Source organism: Saccostrea cucullata, unplaced genomic scaffold (genome assembly GCF_032062105.1).
Source record: "Saccostrea cucullata isolate Sc308-1 unplaced genomic scaffold, CSIRO_AGI_Scuc_v1 ctg619, whole genome shotgun sequence".
In the NCBI taxonomy this organism is placed as follows: Eukaryota; Metazoa; Mollusca; class Bivalvia; order Ostreida; family Ostreidae; genus Saccostrea; species Saccostrea cuccullata.
The window spans coordinates 82,230-102,072 of NW_026926657.1; the positions used below are offsets into that span (position 1 = coordinate 82,230).

General features: G+C 32.0%; 3 protein-coding genes and 1 pseudogene across 3 annotated transcripts; all 4 read right to left on the bottom strand.

Annotated features, from left to right (window-relative positions):
- Nucleotides 1–23: 23 nt before the first annotated feature.
- On the bottom strand, nucleotides 24–4,161 carry LOC134272349 (interferon-induced protein 44-like; annotated as a pseudogene).
- On the bottom strand, nucleotides 4,124–7,938 carry LOC134272356 (uncharacterized protein DDB_G0280315-like). Its single transcript, XM_062754607.1, is given in 5 exon segments — nucleotides 4,124–4,135; nucleotides 4,254–4,319; nucleotides 4,687–4,748; nucleotides 4,831–5,388; nucleotides 7,666–7,938. Coding segments are annotated over 4 exon segments (675 nt in total). The 5' UTR covers nucleotides 5,366–5,388; nucleotides 7,666–7,938.
- Nucleotides 7,939–8,575: 637 nt separating this feature from the next.
- On the bottom strand, nucleotides 8,576–13,865 carry LOC134272348 (interferon-induced protein 44-like). The gene is made up of 6 exons (XM_062754594.1): nucleotides 13,530–13,865; nucleotides 12,480–12,541; nucleotides 10,266–10,463; nucleotides 9,882–10,028; nucleotides 9,307–9,478; nucleotides 8,576–9,031 (listed from the first exon to the last, which is right to left on the bottom strand). Exons 1-6 carry the CDS (start codon nucleotides 13,534–13,536, stop codon nucleotides 8,703–8,705), a joined length of 915 nt encoding a protein of 304 aa, XP_062610578.1. The 5' UTR covers nucleotides 13,537–13,865; the 3' UTR covers nucleotides 8,576–8,702.
- Nucleotides 13,866–14,205: 340 nt separating this feature from the next.
- Nucleotides 14,206–18,670, bottom strand: LOC134272347 (interferon-induced protein 44-like). Its single transcript, XM_062754593.1, has 7 exons — nucleotides 18,577–18,670; nucleotides 16,784–17,327; nucleotides 16,585–16,646; nucleotides 16,080–16,277; nucleotides 15,743–15,889; nucleotides 15,372–15,543; nucleotides 14,206–14,688 (listed from the first exon to the last, which is right to left on the bottom strand). The coding sequence occupies exons 2-7, from the start codon at nucleotides 17,313–17,315 to the stop codon at nucleotides 14,381–14,383; spliced, it is 1,419 nt and encodes a 472-aa protein (XP_062610577.1). The 5' UTR covers nucleotides 17,316–17,327; nucleotides 18,577–18,670; the 3' UTR covers nucleotides 14,206–14,380.
- Between the last annotated feature and the right edge of the window lie 1,173 nt (nucleotides 18,671–19,843).

The window sequence follows — 19,843 nt, forward strand, 5'->3', positions numbered from 1 at the left end:
TACCTTGTATACACTGTACGTTTTATCTATTCGTTTTTATCTAAGTTTGAATTAAGGCTTTTCTCAGTCACTGAATTTATTTTTTTTTTACATATATTGCAACCTTTCATCCAATCTGCCATGCATTGATGCCCACATACATACATATTACTCTTGAAATAAAATCAAGTACATGTATCGTATCCATGTATAGTATATGGTATGTTGTGTCCAAAAGTATCTATTACAATTAAGTATTTAGTAAGTGAATAATTAACATATCATCATCATTAAAAATTCATTGGATTTATCGATAATTAAAAATGATGGATAATAAACCAGACTTTACATGCTTATGAACAATAAAATGCGTTTGTGTTACACCAGTTATTTTGACATAAATCTTTTCTGCTGCACAATATTTAGTTTTTCAAAAAAAAAATCAAAAAGAATAATTTAAAACTACTTTCCCTAGCAACTATTTAATGACTAATCAAAGCATAACTTGGCAGTAACAAAATTTTACATCTCTCGTAGTTCAGAAATGTGTTTCTCTGATTTACAAGAAAGCAATAGTACCGTCAGTTTCTTCACAAGGGCATTACAATGCTGATTATTTTGATAATAATTATTCGTTTTATATCTGTAATTTCAATCATAAAGAACACATTGCCATTAAGACAGAGTACACATGTACCCAGTCTTTTCTCTTGTCCTTTTACCCTCGGCATCCATTTTATCAAGCTGCCCATCCATGAAATCATCCGCAAAATCAAGACACTGTTGTACAGCGTTCATCAAAAGAATACCGGCACCAATATTCAGTTTAGTCTCCTTTTCGAAGTTTTTTACCGGGAAAATGTGACCACGTGGAAGTCCCATAATCTCTCCAACTTTCCTAACAGCTTTAGCAATAGTTGTACTTGTAAACGTGTTTGAGATATCCTCCTCCACATCCGGGCATATATTGTCTAGTTTGGTCAGCAGGACGACTTGTGGCATGTCTATAATTATGAAATAAGACATCAACAATACATTTATGTCATTTAAAACATTCACTTTATATGTTATTAGTTTTGGCTCTGAAAAACTTTTAAAGTTTTAATTATATATGACATACGAAATCAGATGATATTTCTAGAAATATATTTACCTTTTTTTAACTTTAATTATTGATTTCATAAAAAAATTAAAAATGGCAGTTTTATATGAAACCTTAGACTTCTCTTATTTCTAAAATCATTCTAAAACATTTATCTTAGTCTGTTTCTTACTTCTCTGATTGAAGATGATTTGCAGATCTTTTATCTGTTTACGGACTTTTTCAGGCATGACGTCGATGGTGCTTCGATCTACCACAATGGCTACACAGTGAATTTTATCCTGCAGATTCGGGTCATTTATGAATTTAGGACTATCTGATGACATTGGAACCATGGGATTGAACTACAAATGATAAGTCTCATTTAAGCCACAGCAATTTGACAGTTGTCCCATTTTCTGTTACAATCAATGATCATGACATTTTTTTTTTTACAAAATGAGTACATTGAATATTGAGCAAGATATCCTTTATTTGGCAAAAAAGTGACCAAGAGAAAAAAACATTTTCTAATTAGATTAAAAGTAATGAACTGGTTTCAAATTTGAATATCTAAACTCTACCTCTGAAACAATACTTTAGACGAACATGTGTAATCGACCTTGAGATATGCACAAATGAAAACAAAATAATTTATCAGTACAACTTTTATCCACTGGTTACATTTTATTTAAGTTAAAATAGATGCAGGAGAAAGCAAACCTGGTACTGATCTGGAATATTACCATCCAGGATAAAAGCAATTTCTTGTACATCCATTTCAAATTCGTCCTCGAATCCTCTCGTGACACACAGACGAAAGTTAAGGAATTTCCCTGAGGTAAAGTCTTTGATTTTGTATTTTCTAAACTGAAAAAAGCATGTTGATGTTATATATTTTGCTCACAGAAAATGAAAACAATCGTAGGTTTTCATAACATTATCTGCATTGACACTCATTGCAAAGTAATCCCAATACCGAATGTCCTTGAAATAGATTAACACGAAAGTGTTGTTTAGAGAGATGTGATATACCTATCCCGTTTTTCCATCACCAGTAAAAGCTATTCTGATTTAAAACAAAATAAAAACCGTATATAGTAGACATACAGCTGTCGTCACACGGTGCTCAAAGCTCCCACTGGAAGTTTTACTGGTGATTTCCCACGGAAAATGGAGTTGACTGAGTTGAAAAAGCTGGACTTTCCTGCTCCAATTTGACCAACCAAAAGAATGTTTGCTGCGGACACATTTGTTCCTTGGAATGGTTTGTAGTCCACGAGCGATTTCTTTAGGTTACAATAAAACTTAAAGATAAACAATATATTTATTTCAAAAATCATTAATACTTCTAAAAATTTCTCATATTGATAACCTCATTATGTTATGTAGAATAGATGCAGAAAATTTGCAAAATCTTTCAGAAATTTCAAGAAATGTGTGCAAATACTTGAATTAGATATACGGAAAATAGCACAAAGTCGCACATATGAACACCAAATTTTGTGCACCATGTATCGATTTTGTGCAATTTATCTTTAAGCGTTTTTGCTTAAACCACACTTGGAATAAAGTTTGTTGCTATTGCAAAATAATTTGGATTAATCTTTGCTAAAATATTTAGCAGATTCATCAAGCAACCAAAATTTGAATAGATTTTTTATCATTGAGTCACATGTTTAAATATCGTAGTATCAAAGATAAATTATCTTTTAAGATAAAGATAAAACTAACAGACTTTTATCAATTTTAGAAAAAAAATTTCATTGTCAAGAAAAAGAAACTTTTAAAAAAAATGATATTTTAAAAAAGGTACCAAATTTTACTTTTGATTCGATTCAAGAGTTACATTTTCTTGGTGAATTTTACCAAATTGTCAATTTTCATGTTTCTAAACATAATCATATTTACTATCAATGAATAAATCAAGAAAAATGCATATAAATGCAATAGCAATAAATTTAATTACTGTCCAAAATCACATTCTTTGCTTGTCTTATCTCAAGCTTAAGGAAGTAAATTTAAAAAAAAAAAAAAGGCTTTCGATTATTATTTGTAAATAAATAAACCCATCCCCTTATAATAGGACTTGATCCTGAGCAGAAAGGGGATATAATTGTCAGTTGAGTAGTTTATTAAGTTTATTAAATGATTATACATGTATGCTGAAAATAATCATCGAAACATTTGCTAGACGATAAATTGCAGAAAGAAAATTTTCAAATATATTATTTATTATAGAGTTACTGTACTTTCAATAATTATGTATTCACATGTAAAGCAAACTTGGTTCTTGTCTCATCTGAAGGGTTCTTGTATAAAGCCTTAAAATTAACCTGAATGTAGACACAGTAGGGAGTGGTGCCTATTTGTGCAAACATTGCGTTTGTTTGATGAAAAATGTCAAAACAAAAAAAAATACTCCATCGCTCCATTCTGGTGGTTCTCTCCAAAGTTCGATACAATTCTTCCCTCTTCGTTCCTCTACAACAAAAATTAATAAACACTATTACTACATGTATATCACTTCAAATCTATCAATATTTAAATATTGCATGAATATTTTGTGGGGATATTTTGATTGGTGCTTTCTGGATTACTAAACAATAATAAAATTAATCTTGAATGCATTCATTACCTCTTCAACATGAAATGGAGGTCTCTTAATCTTAGATTATTGTCAGTTATATACTATATCTAGTAGTTAAAATGTAAATAGTATATGTAGTATAGTATAGCATTGTATATTATACTATGTGTAGTTAGAACTTTCCCAATTTTCAGTATCATGGGCAAAATTTCACAAGACATGGCGGTTTTTATGCATTAGGAGAAAAGGATACCCATCATTTTTTATATCAAAATTGACTTTTTTCATCAATAGCTCATCTTCATCATATCATATGAGTGAAAAATTCTCAAGAGGGACATTAAACAACATACAATCAATCAATCAATCAATCATCATATCAAATAAATAAATGAAATCCTCATAAAAGCAAGATATCTTATGAAATTGCACTAATCAAACGTCTAATCATGAAAAGCTTACCTGACATGGTTTCATTTCTTCTTCTCGGAAAATGTTTTTTTTTTAATATTAGCTATTTCTGAAAAAAAAAATTCTTCTATCGATTTTGTCTTGAGTTGTATGGCCTTCAATTTTGATAATAATTTTGCCATTTAAATTTACACTTTTCTTCTTTTCAGATTCAGTCAGATGACCTAGATTCAGAGATAGCCTCAGTTTCTCAGAAGTCTTTAAAAAATGTAATTATAATCTAATTAAACACGAGAATATGTTGTGTACTTTGAAATGTTTTGCAGCTCCTTTTTATTGCTTTGTGTTATCATTTAATATCATTTTTTGCACCCTAATCAGATAAAAGGTAGTTTTTATTTTAATTCTTTTTAAATTTTTTATTCTTTTATTTATTTTGGATGAAGATAAAGATATATTAGAAAAAGTGCCCTTAACAGATATTTTTAGAAATTACATATTAAGAATGGGATGAGTTTTTTTTTTCTTTTTTTTTTTTTTTTTTTGCAATTAATGGTTATCAATATTATTTAAAGTTTCCATGCGTAAAAAAGAACCCTTCAGATGAGATAAATAGTATTTTTACCTCTGTTTTCCATTCAGGAGGTTCTCTCCAAGGTTTATCAAAAACTTTTGGTCCTTGGCCATCTAATGTTAATATGGAAAAGATTTTTTTATATTTTTCAAGAAAAAAATTTCGAAACTCAAAAAAGAAAAAAAGAAACTGTACCTACGACAAGGTAGACCTCCAAATCTGTAACCCTCAGATTGTTGTTTGTCATAGAGTTGGTATTCTGCCCGCCGTAACTGAAGTTATTATTGTTATTCATATTCAGACAACCATTCAATGCAAACTCTTTTCCAGACTTTGAAATATTCCCTTTAAATGTCCGTAAATCACTATTGCATCCAAAGGATGGACCATGATCTTGATTCCCTAATCCAGCCTGATCATAATTGGAGCTATTGACAGGGGCTTTCAGTTGATTGGACGAACCATTATACTGCAGTCGGAACAGAAATGCCCTGGCATCACTGATTTAACTGTTATTGGAGTTCGAGCTCTGTGACAGGTACCCCCCAAATATCGTGTTGTTAGTGTTGTATAGAACCGTTACCGTAGGACCCTGACCGTCACACTTCTGATGGAAGGTTGTGTTTGAACATCCATCTCTGCTGATCTTGTACAACAACCGGAAGTGACATGTCTTTCCTATCCAGATGGTCAACTGCTCACGGTAATTTTGCTTCAAAAGTTCAGGCATGGTTTAAATTCTCCGTTTTACCACTGAAAAAAAAAATCATAAAATTTATCTTAACTTTTCAAACCAAGACTAAATGCAAGATCCATTTTGATGGCATAGTTGATTTAAGGAATCACTGTCTAGTTAGGAGGCTATGCCAGGGCATCAACAATAGTGGAAAAAATGGGATAATTTGCGTAACCGGCGAAGTCGTTTAAAATTATCCCATGTTTTCCACTATTGTTGATGTCCCTGGCATAGCCTCCTAACTAGACAGACATTCCTTATATTTCCATTTTACTTGAAACAACAATCTTAAAATAAATCGGAAAACCGTCTAATTAGTAGATTTGCAATGCACGAGGCATTCTATATTATTTTCTATTGACCCGCCCAATGACGTCAAATTTTACTAAATTAAATGATTATTTAGTTACTGTAGCAAAATATCAACATTTATAGAATGAATAACAAAAGAATTTTAAATTCAAAGCAATCTTGTTAACTTTAATTATAAACGTGACCTAGACTTGGGTTGTTGGTGGCACGAACACGTGTATAGGCCCTAGGTCGCTTCTCTGTCGCCATATTGAATGCAGTGTTGCAGTTGAAGAAACGGGAGTTTGTCAGCATCATGCTGCATGGTCAGTAAACATATTTATGTGGATGTTGAAATAACAGATGAAGTTAAGTTGCTTAAGAAGTCGGATAGTAATGACTGAGGGACGATGTCTGTATCAGATAATGAAGTGCAGATATATATGTATGTGGCGATGCTGATTTCCCCACGTGGTTCAGATGGACTGTTTACCATGTTTACGAAAGTGGAGTTCTCGGTCTCGCCAGGTTTCGGGGATTCGGACTTGTAACTTGCTTTCGATCCGGAGATAATTCATTATATTTATTTTGTTTGTAAAAAGATATATCATATCTAATTTTTTAGTAAACAATAAAAGAAGCATCTTTTTTTTCCCCAGTGTATTTATACGCCAGTCATTGTATGCAATTTGACATTTGACCTTTCAGTAGTATTTCAATAGAGAAACTTACTTGCCACAGGAATCACGGAGGAATTAACAAGATTGACTTTTGTTGTGTTTATCATAGGGAAAGCAATTGGAAATGGAAATGGAAATTTATTTTTCTCTACTTTACTGCTCTTAAAATTAATTTCATTTAAAAATCTGCATCGGTGACACAACACTACAGTGCTTTCTTGTCATCTTGGGGCAACATTCTGGTATGTCATCACCAAAGCCATGTGATATGATATACCAAGGTATGATGTAAAAAATAATATATGTAAAGTAGAACCCCATTTTTACAGCACTTTGATAGAAAATAAATATGCGTGTGTTAGGCTCTCTAGAAATGAACCTTCAAGCGTTCTCAAATTTATTTATCGTAAATAAGTCAATATTAAGGATTTGTGAAAGAAAATATACAAAAAAGCAATATTCCATCGAATAAATATGATTGTAGTATAGGTTTCTTGCACATGACAAAACAGATGTCCTGCTAATAATGAAGTAATACTATAGTGCTTCTTTCAGCACAGCTGACCTGATTATTTTTTGTCAATATACGCTTGAATAGCTTGGAGTACTTTAACTTCTGTTAGACTTTAAAAGTTCACGGTGTAAGCCGAAAGACCTTCATATATATATAATGTATTAAGTCGTGTGCTGACGATTTTTTTTTTGGCTTGTTAGACTTTTAGATGCATAATCACATTGTAATCGATTGTATCTCTTCTTAACTCTACCAACCGTGACGACAGTTGTTAATTGTTGTGTAGCAGCTTGCATCGACAAAAATGTAGAATGCGGTATATATGTTTAAAACAAGTAATCTCTTGCAGTATCGAATAATTTCATTTAATCTGAAAATTTATATTTAGTTATATTTATCTGCAGATGATTACATTTAAACAATAAATAACTTGTGAACATATTTGTGCATACATTTATTTCATTGTTTGCTTCATTCTGGGAGGTTTGTCATTTTTCTGGTTGATATTTGAAAACAACTTTGCTCCTTAATGTTTCGTAGACCAAAACCACATCTGACCCATTTTTACTCAGTACCAGAAACATTACCAAAAACTTACCACCCTTAAAAGAGAAAAAAAATATTTGTACATGATTATAAACGAACACTACACAGTCTACTGAACCTTCTTCACATCGATGGAATATTTTAGGAGGAATAAGGTTTGCATTCATCTTTCAAAGCTTCCTTCATTGACTTACTTACTTTCTCAGTAAATTAACTCAACTGTTAACAGTTCTTACCTTACAGCTCTTCACGAGATACCTTACCTAACATGCTTTCTCGATTCCCTTGAAATGGCTTTTTTAAATTTATTTCCTTCTTTCGTTTGCGTTACACTGTATGGTGAACCATGTCGATCATTTTGCATTTTAATATTAAGGGTGGGTCTCCATTTGTCAAACCTGCGTTCGCCGAATGCGTCACTTGACCTTTTATAACCCGGCTTTTTACTTCTTTGACCAGGGAAGGTTAGTGGCCGGGCTCGCCGATTTCTCAGGTCTTAACTATTCGGCACGGTAAGAGCCGGTGTAAAGACAAATAATTACCCCATAGAATAATGTCCGGTAGTCATTTTTCGCTACTCTCAAACTTTGCATACCTAACGTGAAGAAAAATGACCCCGTAGAACAATGCCCCCTTGCGGATAAAAGTTTAAATTTTTAGGGGGCAAGAAAATGAAACCTTCTGGCCAAAATGCTTACCTGAGCTTAATTGAGAATAAATTGGAGATATTTTTTTTTATTTCATTGCATTATACAATTCTTGCTATTTTAAGGTCAATACGATTATTCAGAATTTTGAGGAGGAGAAGAAGATTTATCTATACCAAAGGGCGAGGTGGAATTGATTTTCGATGGTGTGGAAAACCATCATATAACAGCAAGAACAGCAATGATTGTTTTATCAACAATCAAATTGATACATACTTAATAAGCATGCATGTCAAATTTGTTGTTTACAGTTGCCCAAGTCCTTGCCAATCATGGTGAGAGAATCGGAGTTAGCATAAGCATAACCAGTATCAGTTTTACATTTGCTATCTATTTTTGGTGCAATGAAGAATAAAATACTAGTAGCATCATAAGAGACAAAAGAAACAAGATATCATAGAAATATTTTTTATGAAATCCTCAAAATGAAGTAAGGAGAATTTCCATTTACTCTACTGGATCAAAATATTAGGACAACAAAACTTTATTACTCTGGTTTACAATAAAGCATGAGTATTCAAATGCTGATTTTTTCACAGTCACATTCTTCGTTATATATCTGAAGTTTTGATAAAAACACACATTGTCGATCCTTAAGACAAAGTACACGTGTACCCAGTCTTTTCTCTTGTCCTTTTACCCTCGGCATCCATTTTATCAAGCTGCCCATCCATGAAATCATCCGCAAAGTCAAGACACTGTTGTACAGCGTTCATCAAAAGAATACCGGTACCAATATTCAGTTTAGTCTCCTTTTCGAAGTTTTTTACCGGGAAAATGTGACCACGTGGAAGTCCCATAATTTCTCCCACTTTCTTCACAGCTTTAGCAATAGTTGTACTTGTAAACGTGTTTGAGATATCCTCCTCCACATCCGGGCATATGTTGTCTAATTTGGTCAACAGGACGACTTGTGGCATGTCTATATTTATAAAATGAGCCGTCAAAATGTAGTTTAAAACATTAATATCATGTGTTATTTATTTTGATTCGGATTCAGACGTTGTACATGTACACCTAAGTATGATATAGAGATGAGATATTCTCCTTTAAAAAATATTCTCTAAACTTTTATTATTATTCATAAGAATTACGAAAATGAAATGTCATTTAGAAACTTAGCTTGAGACTTATTCCTGCGATCATTCGATGACATTAATCTTACTTTGTTGAAATTAATTTTAGTTTGTTTCTTACTTCTCTGATTTAAAATGATTTGCAGATCTTTTATCTGTTTCCGGACTTTTTCAGGCATAACGTCGATGGTACTTCCATCTACCACAATGGCTACGCAGTGAATTTTATCCTGTAGATTCGGATCATTTATGAATTTAGGACTATCTGATGACATTGGAACCATGGGATTGAACTACAAATGATCAGTCTAAATTAGGCCACAGCAATCTGGCAGTTGTTTTTTCAATTTTTTTTAACAAAATGAGTACATTAAATATTGTGCATGATATCCTTTATTTGACATATCATGACTTTTCTCTCAAATATTAGAGCATAGAGTGTTGATTGAAATAAAAAGAAAAGATACAGAAAAATATTCTACATTTTCTAAATTAAATTAAAATCAAATGGTTTCAAATTTGAACATTTGTTAAATTCTACCGCCGAAACAATACTTGAGACCAACATCTAGATTTGTAATCGACCTTGAAATATGCACAAATGAAAACAAAATAATTTATCAATAAAAGATACATCAGATTTTACTGATGCATTTAAAACTTTTGAAGTTGATTTAGAAGCAAGAGAAAATAAACCTGGTACTGATCCGGTATATTACCGTCCAGAATAAAAGCAATTTCTTGTACATCCATTTCAAATTCGTCCTCAAATCCTCTTGTGTCACACAGACGAAAGTTAAGGAATTTTCCTGAGGTAAAGTCTTTGATTTTGTATTTTCTGAACTGAAAAAAGCATGTTGATCCTTATATATTATGCTTCCAGAAAATAGAAATCCTTGGTTTTCATTACATTACCACCATTGACACTCATTGCAAAGTAATCACCATACCGAATGTCCTCGAAATAAATTACATGAGAGTGTTGTTTTAAAAAAGGTATTATATCTATCCCTTTTTGCCATCACCAGTAAGAACTATTCTGATTTAAAGCATAAAAAAAACCGTATATAGTAGACATACTGCGGTCGTCACACTGTGCTCAAAGCTCCCACTGGAAGCTTTACTGGTAATTTTCCCGCGGAAAATGGAGTTGACCGAGTTGAAAAAGCTGGACTTTCCTGCTCCAATTTGACCAATCAGAAGAATGTTTGCTGCAGACACATTTGTCCCTGGCAGTGGTTTATAATCCACGAGCGATTTCTTCAGGTTGCAATAAGACTTAAAGATAAACAAAATCTTTATTTCAGAAATCATCAATACGTCTAAAAAGAAAATTCTCATATTGATAACTTAATTAATGTTATCTAAAATAGATGTAGAAAATTTGCAAAGTCTTTCAGAAATGTCAGGAAATGTGTGCAAATACTAGAATTGAGATTTACAGAAAATAGCACAAAGTCCGATTCTGAACACCAAACATTGTGCAACATTGATTTCGTGCATTTTATCTTTAGGCGTTTTTGCTGAAACCACATTTTGAATAAAGTTTGTTGCTATTTCAAAATCATTTGAATTAATCCTTACTACAATATTTAGCAGATTCATCAAGCAACCAGAATTTGAATAGATTTTTTATACCCCCCGCTTGAAAAGCGGGAGGGTATATAGTAATCGTTACGCTTTGGGGTACCCATCTCTTATCCGCAACTCCTCTCATACCACTGAATGAAATTTGATAAAACTTTCAGAGAATCATTTTTACATATTGCCATTGTGCACCTCCTATTTTACTTTTTGATCCGACACATATTTTGGGTTTCACGGCCACAGCAAAACATGGACTTTGCCATTATAACTATATGGAGGCGGGGGGTATCATTTAGTGAGGTCATCGCTCACAGTACCTCTAGTTTTTCATTGAGTTACATGTATATGTATCGTTGTATCAAAGATAAATTATCTATCAAGTCAATACAATTCTATTTTAAAGAGACTTTTATCTTTAAATATAAAACAAACGTGCATTTCTTTTTTCTGGATTCTTATCTTTCATTTAGAAAAAAAAAATTATTGTCAAGAAAAAATACATATTTTAAATATTTTGTCAAGTTACCAAATTTTACTTTTGATTCGATACAAAAGTTATATTTTCTTGGTGAAGTTTACCAAACTGTCAATTTTCATGTTCTAAACATATTCATATTCACTATCAATGAATAAATAAAGAAAAAATGTATATAAATGCAATAGCAATAAGAAGACGTTACGGTTTAAGCTTTATTGTGCACTAAAAATTTAAAATTCTCTTAAAAAGTTATTAAATTGGCTTTAACAATAGTTGAGTGGATGAATTTGATAAATCAAAGAATGTGGCATGAAGAAGAGCCTTTCTTGAAAATATGACGTCATTAATTTGGTACAATTTCAAGTTCAATGCAGAAAAGCTTCAAAATGACTCGTTTTTCTGCTAATTTTCCTTTAGAAAATAGCGTCTTCCACCGTCGCCCGCTTTAATTTTTGGATATATTATGCAAACAGCTATGAAAAAATCACATATCTCAAAATCTTCACAATCTTCCTCTACAGCGTTCTGGTTTAATCTGCGACGGTGGCAGAGTATGATTTCTGAAAGAAAAATTCCACTGAAAATTGAGGTTTTCTGCAACTTTTTAAGAAAATACGGGAAAATGCTCAAGTTAATGACGTCACAATTGGCATTTAGGAGGTCATTTGAGAAAAACCATTTGTGTATACTTACGGCAGAGAATTCCTATGATTCAGAAAGAATTAATTTTGATTTCTTATATCACTTTCATATTTCATAAAAATATAGGGCTTTATTTGTATTGAAACTGTACATTGTACCTTGAAGTTCTTTAATTATTGACCAAAATCACATTCTTTGCTTGCTTAGTGTCAAGAAAGTAAATTTTAAAAAGGTTTTCGATTATTATTTTTAAATAAATAAACCCATCCTTTTATAATAGGGCATATTTTTATTGATCCTGAGCAGAAAGGGCATATAATTGTCAGTTGAGTAGTTTATCAATTCATTAAGGACTATACATGTATGCTGAAAATAATCATCGAAACATTTGCTAGACGACAAAATCAGAAAAAAAAATTCAAAAAATGTTTCAGTTACTGTAATTTCAATATGTATTCACATGTGTAGCAAACTTAGTCCTTGTAAAAAGCCTTAATATTAACCTGAAATGAAGACAGTAGGGAGTGGTGTCTATTTATGCAAACATTGTGTTTGTTTAATGTAAATGTCAAAACAAAAAAAATTACTTCATCGCTCCACTCTGGTGGTTCTCTCCAAAGTTCCATACAATTTTTCACTCTCCGTTCCTCTACAACAAATAGTTAATATGCACTATTACATGTACTATATCACTTTAAATCAATTTAATATTTATATAATTATTGCATAAATATAGGAGGGGGGGAATTTTAATTGGTACTTTTTGGATTACTAAACAATAATAAAATTAATCTTGAATATATTCATTACCACTTCAATATGAAATGGAGGTCTCTTAATCTAAGATTCTTGAAAATTATATACGATATCCATTTACACTGTACTTTAGTTAATAAATTATGGATTTCCATCCCTAATAGGACCAAATTCCCTACCCTTAAATGTCCGTCAAGTGCATAATACTCTGATATTATATTAAAACATTTTATAATTATAGTGGAAAAGGACTTCCTACGAGAAAGTTGAAAAAATTCCATTAAACAGTAGTTAATTAACAAAGAATGCATTGAAGTCTATGGGGAAAAGCAGTTTTTTTTTTCAAAATAAAAATTCAAATAATTTGAATATCAATAAATCCTGCTGTGGAAAGATGCATTGAAACATGAAAAATACAATGACAATTGAAAACCATTTCTTTTTACTGGCTGAAATTTTTCAATTGATTTTTTTCATTAATTAAAAAGGGGGAGATAACTCTTACAAAAATTCAATTTCAGAAATTAGGATACATCCCACTGTACATACTGATAGTAATAAATGGGAAGTATGTCTAAATAAATTGAGTATTCAATACCTACAATCTTTTATGTATTCATGATTTTTTTTTTCCTTTTAGGGATTGAATTCCTATACAATATGCAGCAGTTAGAACTTGAACTTTCCTGATTTTCAGTATGGCAAATTTCACATGACATGGCAGCTTGAGAAAAAGATACCTATCATTTTTTTCTTAGTTGAAATTTATTTTTTAATCAATAGCTTATTTTCATTGTATCAAAAATAAACAACCTCCTCGTAAAATAAAGACAACTTATAAAATTGCCTTATAATCAAACGTCTAATCACGATAAACTTACCTGACATGGTTTCATTTCCTCTTCTCGGAAAATGGGTTTTTTAAAAAAGAATTATTAAGTATTTCTGAAAAAAGTCTTCTTTCGATTTTGTGTTGAATTGTATGGCCTGCCATTTTCATCATAATTTTGTATTTTGAATTTACACTTTTCTTCATTTCAGACTCAGTCAGATAATCTACTAGTAGTTCGTCTATTTAATATAACTCATCTAAACTCGGTGTAACATCTGTTTGTTATCTCTTTACATAATGAGTAGTTTTTTCCATACAAAACGATTACATTGCATTCCTTATAAAAATCTATTATGTTTGATTGTTATTTGGAGTAAGTGAAAGGCAACTGAAATTTATATTTGGAGGTACAGAATAACCTGTAGTTCCTAAATTGATAATAACAAAGCAGGCACGTAGCATCGTTTTTGAAAGGGGGGAGAGTTGTGGCCAACTTTTTTCAAGGCGAACTTCCTTTCACTTCCAATTTTTTCCCATATTTCCTTGCTATAAATATACTGTGGTCAAAAGTGGGGGGGGGGGCAACATTTTCTTCAATGGACATTTTCTATAGTAAAGGTAATGTTGGGGGGGAAAAGTGGGGGGCCAGGCCCCCCCCCCCCCCCCCCCTCCCGTTGCTACGTGCCTGCAATGTATAAAATGCACAGACCGTCTACTTTTTAAAAAAAAAAAATTGATCAAATGAAAAACTGCATAAGATTTGTGTGGCTATTGAATATATTTATTACAGAATTTCATTCTTAGTATTATACATTGTTTATGCAAAATTAAATTGGAAAGCCCTAGCGCTGAACCTCTTTTGCTCATTTATTACATCTAGCTGTAAATACAATGGCAGACTCAGTCTTTTTCTTTTTTCAACTTTCCATCTGTAGCCATTTTGTCAAGTTGTTCATCCATGAAATCGTCTGCAAAATCAAGACACTGTTGTAGCGCTTCCATCACAAGAATATCCACGCCTGTCTTCAGCTTGGTCTCACTTTCGTAGTTTTTCACCGGAAGCACGTGACCACGAGGAAGACCCATGATTTCTGCAACTCTTACAACAGCGTCAGAAACGGCAGAGCTCGAAAATGTGTTCTTGATGTCCTCTTCCACTTCAGGACATATTTTGTCTAATTTAGTCAGGAGAACAACTTGTGGCAAATCTGTATTTAATGATACATTGAATGATAACTACGTAATTCATTAGAGTTATATTTGCTCTTTTTTATTTACTTTTTTGATTTATTTGAGAAAGAATATATACATACATCCACATTTTTTTTTGTACAAGTGCAATGTACGGAAGCTCTTTTACGATATGAATATTTAGCTCAACATTTAATTAAACGAATATAGCAAGTTATTTCCCAGAACAAATAAGTACAATTGAAGAAATCGACAACCATCCTTCCATCAACTTCCGACCTTCGTGTGTTAGTGTCCCCTACATCATTTTTATGACCACTAAAAGGCTTTCTTCTCGATCATCAATTATGTACCTCCGTACATGATACAGGTTTTTATGTCTAAGTAAAACATCAACTGTAAAAGTCAGTGCTTCTCGCATAAGTCCATTACTTGGTAAGGGTTTAAAAAGCATTGTAAACCTTTTATAGATTTGTTCTAATTTACCTTCAAAGAACATTTTTCAAGTTACAGGGATTTGTAAATAAATTCACCAAGACTTAAGTCAAATTCTCTAAGAAGATTGGTAATATTAATGATTATACATGATTTCTTTTATGTAGAAATATTTATTTTTCATGTTTTTACTTATGATATTATTGTTGCATGTTGACATAATTTTTTTTTCATTTTGTGTGATCTTTTCCTAATATATTCTTACTTCTTTGATTCAGTTTGACTTGTAGATCTTTCATCTGCTTGCGAACTTTGTCGGGCATTACGTCTACAGTACTACTATCTACCACAAAAGCCACGCAGTGAATTTTATCCTGTAGATCCGGGTCTTTTATGTAGCCAGGGGTTTCTGATGTGAAAGGAACCATTGGATTAAACTACAAAAGAGTCAAACAGCCATTTATTTTATATATCTTTAAGAGTTTTGCGCAATCTTTCTCTGTAAAATAAAACGTCTAATATTCATAAGTTGTTTTTTTTTTCTTTTTTTACATACAAACGGATAGACATATGAAGGGCTTTTACTTAATACTCCTCTCTTCATCTCTCTGACCAGATCTTCTTATAAGTACAAACCTGGTATCGGTCCGGTATATTACCATCCAAAAGGAAGGAGATTTCCTGCACATCCATAGCAAATTCCTCCTCTAAACCTCTGGTGTCACAAAGGCGGAAATTAAGGAACTTTCCAGATGAAAAATCCTTGATTTTGTATTTTCTATACTAAAATGATGAGAAAAATAATTGAAAACGAAATGAAATATTGATTACTTTGCTCAATATCATTCATGCTGAAAAAAAAATAATCTATTGCAAAAATTAAATTGTTTGGATTATTTTTTTAAAAAAAGAATAAATATAATTAAAAATAATTTATCATTTAATAATGTCGAATTCGATTTTGTTTACATACAGCTGTTGTCACGCTGTGCTCAAAGTTTCCACTGGAAGCTTTACTGGTGATTTTCCCGCGGAAAATGGAGTTGACCGAGTTGAAAAAGCTGGACTTTCCCGCACCAATTTGACCAATCAGAAGGATGTTGCCTGTAGTAACATTTGTCTCTGTCATTGGTTTGTAGTCGATGAGAGATTGATTCAGCTTCTGACAGGTCTTTAAAAGATTTAGTATACAGGTTACGTATAGTGTTTAGGTCCGATGAAATATCATATACTAGTACTCAGTATTATGAGCAAAACTTAACCCTTTGATTTTTTTTCTCTATGCAATACCGGGGGTAGTAGATGACGAGATATAAAAAGATACTAGTAGTTTAAAGGGACAGCACACACACAAGCCCAAATGTTCAATAACTTTACGGTATCTATCTTTGTAAAAAGTGGGAGAGGGTAAAGGTAAGCCCCCACCTCATAGCCCCCGCCCCCGGTACTGACACCTTTGTTCATTTGTACAATTTTACCTCAGTGTTCCATTCAGGGGATTCTCTCCAAGGTTTGTCAGAAATCTTTGGTCCAGGTCCATCTACAATATTTATTTGAATTATATACTATACTACAATGTAGTTGACTATTTCTAATCTTTTAGCAATTACACTCATAATATAGAGGTTTGTTTTTTATGCCATTGGATGTCTATTGAATACTATAAAAATACTATACCTACAACAAGGTAGACTTCTAGGTCTGTCACCCTCAGATTACTATTTGTAATAGAGTTGGTATCATATCCATTGTAATTATAGTACCCGCTCGTCAGACTTACACTGCCATTCAGTACAAATTCTTTTCCAGACTTTGAAATATTCCCTTGAAAAGCCATGAGGTCGCTGTTGCCACCAAACGATGGACCATAATTACTAATGCCAGAGCCGGCATAATTATAATATGAAGCATTGACAGGAAGTTTAACTGGATTTGAAGAACCATTATACTGCAGCCGGAAAAGAAATGCATTCGCATCACTGATGTTGCCGCCACTGGAGTTCCAGTTCTGTGACAGATATCCCCCAAATATCGTGTTGTTGGTGTTATAAAGAACCGTTACTGTAGGTCCCTGATTGTCACACTGTTGGTGGAATGTTGTAGCTGAACATCCATCTCTGCTGATCTTGTATAATAACCGGAAGTGACAGGTCTTTCCTATCCAGGTGGCCAACTGCTCACGGTAAGTTCGTTTCAGAAGCTCAGGCATTGCTTATTTTCTCTGTTTAAAAGACAATTGAAATCAAAATCAATTCTTTTAAAGAAAACCTTGCCAAGACAGAAATTGAGGAAAATGGAAGATTCAACACTGTGAGAGGGTTTTCTACTATGTTTACATAATTATGTTAAAAGAGTAATTACCTCTAAGAACTAAAAGTGTGCATAATCTTCTACATCCCTTCGTGTCAAAATTTGCACAAGGAATAATAATAGAAATATTTTTTTTAATTGTTCAGAAATAATAGGAGACCTGAACATAATTTGTATTACTATGCAGATATATATATATAAACAATGCTTTAGATTAATACTTTCAATAATAAAGATTATTTTGATGATAGAGGAGGAATTTTCCTTTCTTACACAAATCCATTTTTTTACCTTTGAGCTTGACTACGTACTCTTTTAAAAAGTATAACCTTCACCATAAAATTAGAACAGTTGGTGCCCGCGATATATTTCAAATATTTCATATTTCAAAAATGTTTTCTATGTAACATTATAATTAGACCGTTCAATAAGTTTGACCTCACGACCTTGACACGTTGGAGTACTTGCATGACTATATTTTTGAAAAAAAAATCAGCTTTAGATACCAAGAATTCGACCTTGGCCTTTCTTTTATATTTTTAATGAAAAGTAAAATAACCCTTGTCAATTGAAAGGTTTTCAAAGGATAATGCTTAAATTTCATATTTGTGTGTATTCCTTGTGAAAAGATCTAGCTTAATCTATAGTAATCAACAGTATTTTACCTCAACCTCTCGTGTTCGACTTATGTTTCAAAAAATTAATATAGGCTTGGCCATTAGCTGGCATACAGTTGCATCGGTGTTTCACGATCACATTTTTTTTTAAACTAGCTTTAGATTTTGCTAAAACCTAGGTACAATATTTAGGCTTAAGTTAATATTTCACATGGTATACAGGTTTAACTGCGATAACACACAAGAACATTGTTATTAGAATATTTTATTAGAGTTTTTGCTAATTAAATAGTGGCCGATTGTGAGAAGCAAAGTGTTCCATGCAAACGAAGTGTCATGTTCGATCAAAATGCTAAATATCAAAAGTGGGCGTGTTCACCAAGTGTACTTACCAAGTTGCAAACGATGATAAAAAAAACTTTTATACACCTTGAAAGTGATCTGTTCAAGTTTTTTTTTTTATAAGAGAAGCAATTAAGTTTAATACGTTAAGAAGAACAAAGTATATATCTTGAGTTTTTTACTTGTCTCGGTCAAACTTACTTGGTCAGAATTTCATTTTAAACGGATTGTTACCCAATTCCGAACTTTTAAGCAACCGAACAATCCACTACTTCAGAACTAGACAGAAGCATGTACGATAACTACTTACCTTTCAGGTTCGCTTTAATGTAAAAATATTTATAATACATGTGCTCCGATTGCTTAGATTTTCTAAAAATGAAACGTACCGGTATTGAGTTCTCCTTTCGTTTTATCATTACTTTGTATGGTGTGCCATTTTGATCAATTCAACCTTTAGTCTATTTTTTTTTAAAACTACATGTGTACTGATATTTTTAGATTTGTTGATGACTCCTTGTATAATTATATTTATACAGTGTATGTATGACGTAAATTACAGTTTCCATAGAAAATTGTAAATATTGGATTTATTGTTGCTAATAATGTTTCCTATAAAGTAAACTAATATATAAATATATGATTGTCCATGTTGGCCTCATCCTACTCCTGGGAATGATAATTTGAACACACCTGAACCTACTCAATCCGGGGATGCTGCACTCAAATATGACTGACTTACATATACCATGACTTTGCTCTTCTAGAGACAGTTTTTAAAGGCGTTTTATGTATTCCTTTGTAAAACTTTGATCACTAATTGTAGCCAAATCCTACCCCTTTGGGGTCAGGGTCAGATCTTTTTATCATCATGAGACTCATCATATTGATTATAGGTATCAGGTTCAGAGTTATTTAATATTGATTATTGAAACAGTTCTGGTATGTTTAATTGTTTATTATTTTTTGTCCAATATTTCTGATTATTTCGTATCTGTGCTATCAGAACTGATTTTTTTTTTAATTATAAGTTTTGGGGTATATTATATATGTGTCCATTATCTCTCATTTTTTCATTGATCAGTTAAATTTCTTTTAATACATGTATATGGTTGTGTTAAAAAGTGCCTGGGGAAATGAGATCCTTACCCCCTTTTTTTTATTAGTTCAATAAAATAATTCTGAAATGATAAGTGAAATGCATGGGTAAAATATTTTAAAAACTTGCTTTAAACTTAGTATTAATTTTTGTTATTATATTTCAATTTCATTATCATTTCTCATCATATAATTGATAATTTATGGCTATATAAAAATATTTATACAGTGTATGTATGTACCCTGCATGGGAGTGTGTAAGATATGTAAGGAAATCATGGTCATGATAATAATGACCTAAAGTAAAAGGGCAATATATAAAAGTTGAAAAATGTTTCAACTAGTAAAAATTGTTTTGATTATGCTCTAC

Bases quoted from the DNA above. Each gene is read 5' to 3' on its own strand.
- LOC134272347 (XM_062754593.1), bottom strand. From the start codon at position 17,315: ATGCCTGAGCTTCTGAAACGAACTTACCGTGAGCAGTTGGCCACCTGG. The intron at 16,278-16,584 runs GTAAAATTGTAC...AATCTTTTAAAG, and splicing joins CCCCTGAATGGAACACTGAG to ACCTGTCAGAAGCTGAATCA. The intron at 15,544-15,742 runs GTTTGTACTTAT...ACTCTTTTGTAG, and splicing joins ATATACCGGACCGATACCAG to TTTAATCCAATGGTTCCTTT.
- LOC134272348 (XM_062754594.1), bottom strand. The intron at 10,464-12,479 runs GTAATTTTTTTT...TTTATCTTTAAG, and splicing joins CACCAGAGTGGAGCGATGAA to TCTTATTGCAACCTGAAGAA. The intron at 9,032-9,306 runs GTAAGAAACAAA...TTATAAATATAG, and splicing joins AATCATTTTAAATCAGAGAA to ACATGCCACAAGTCGTCCTG.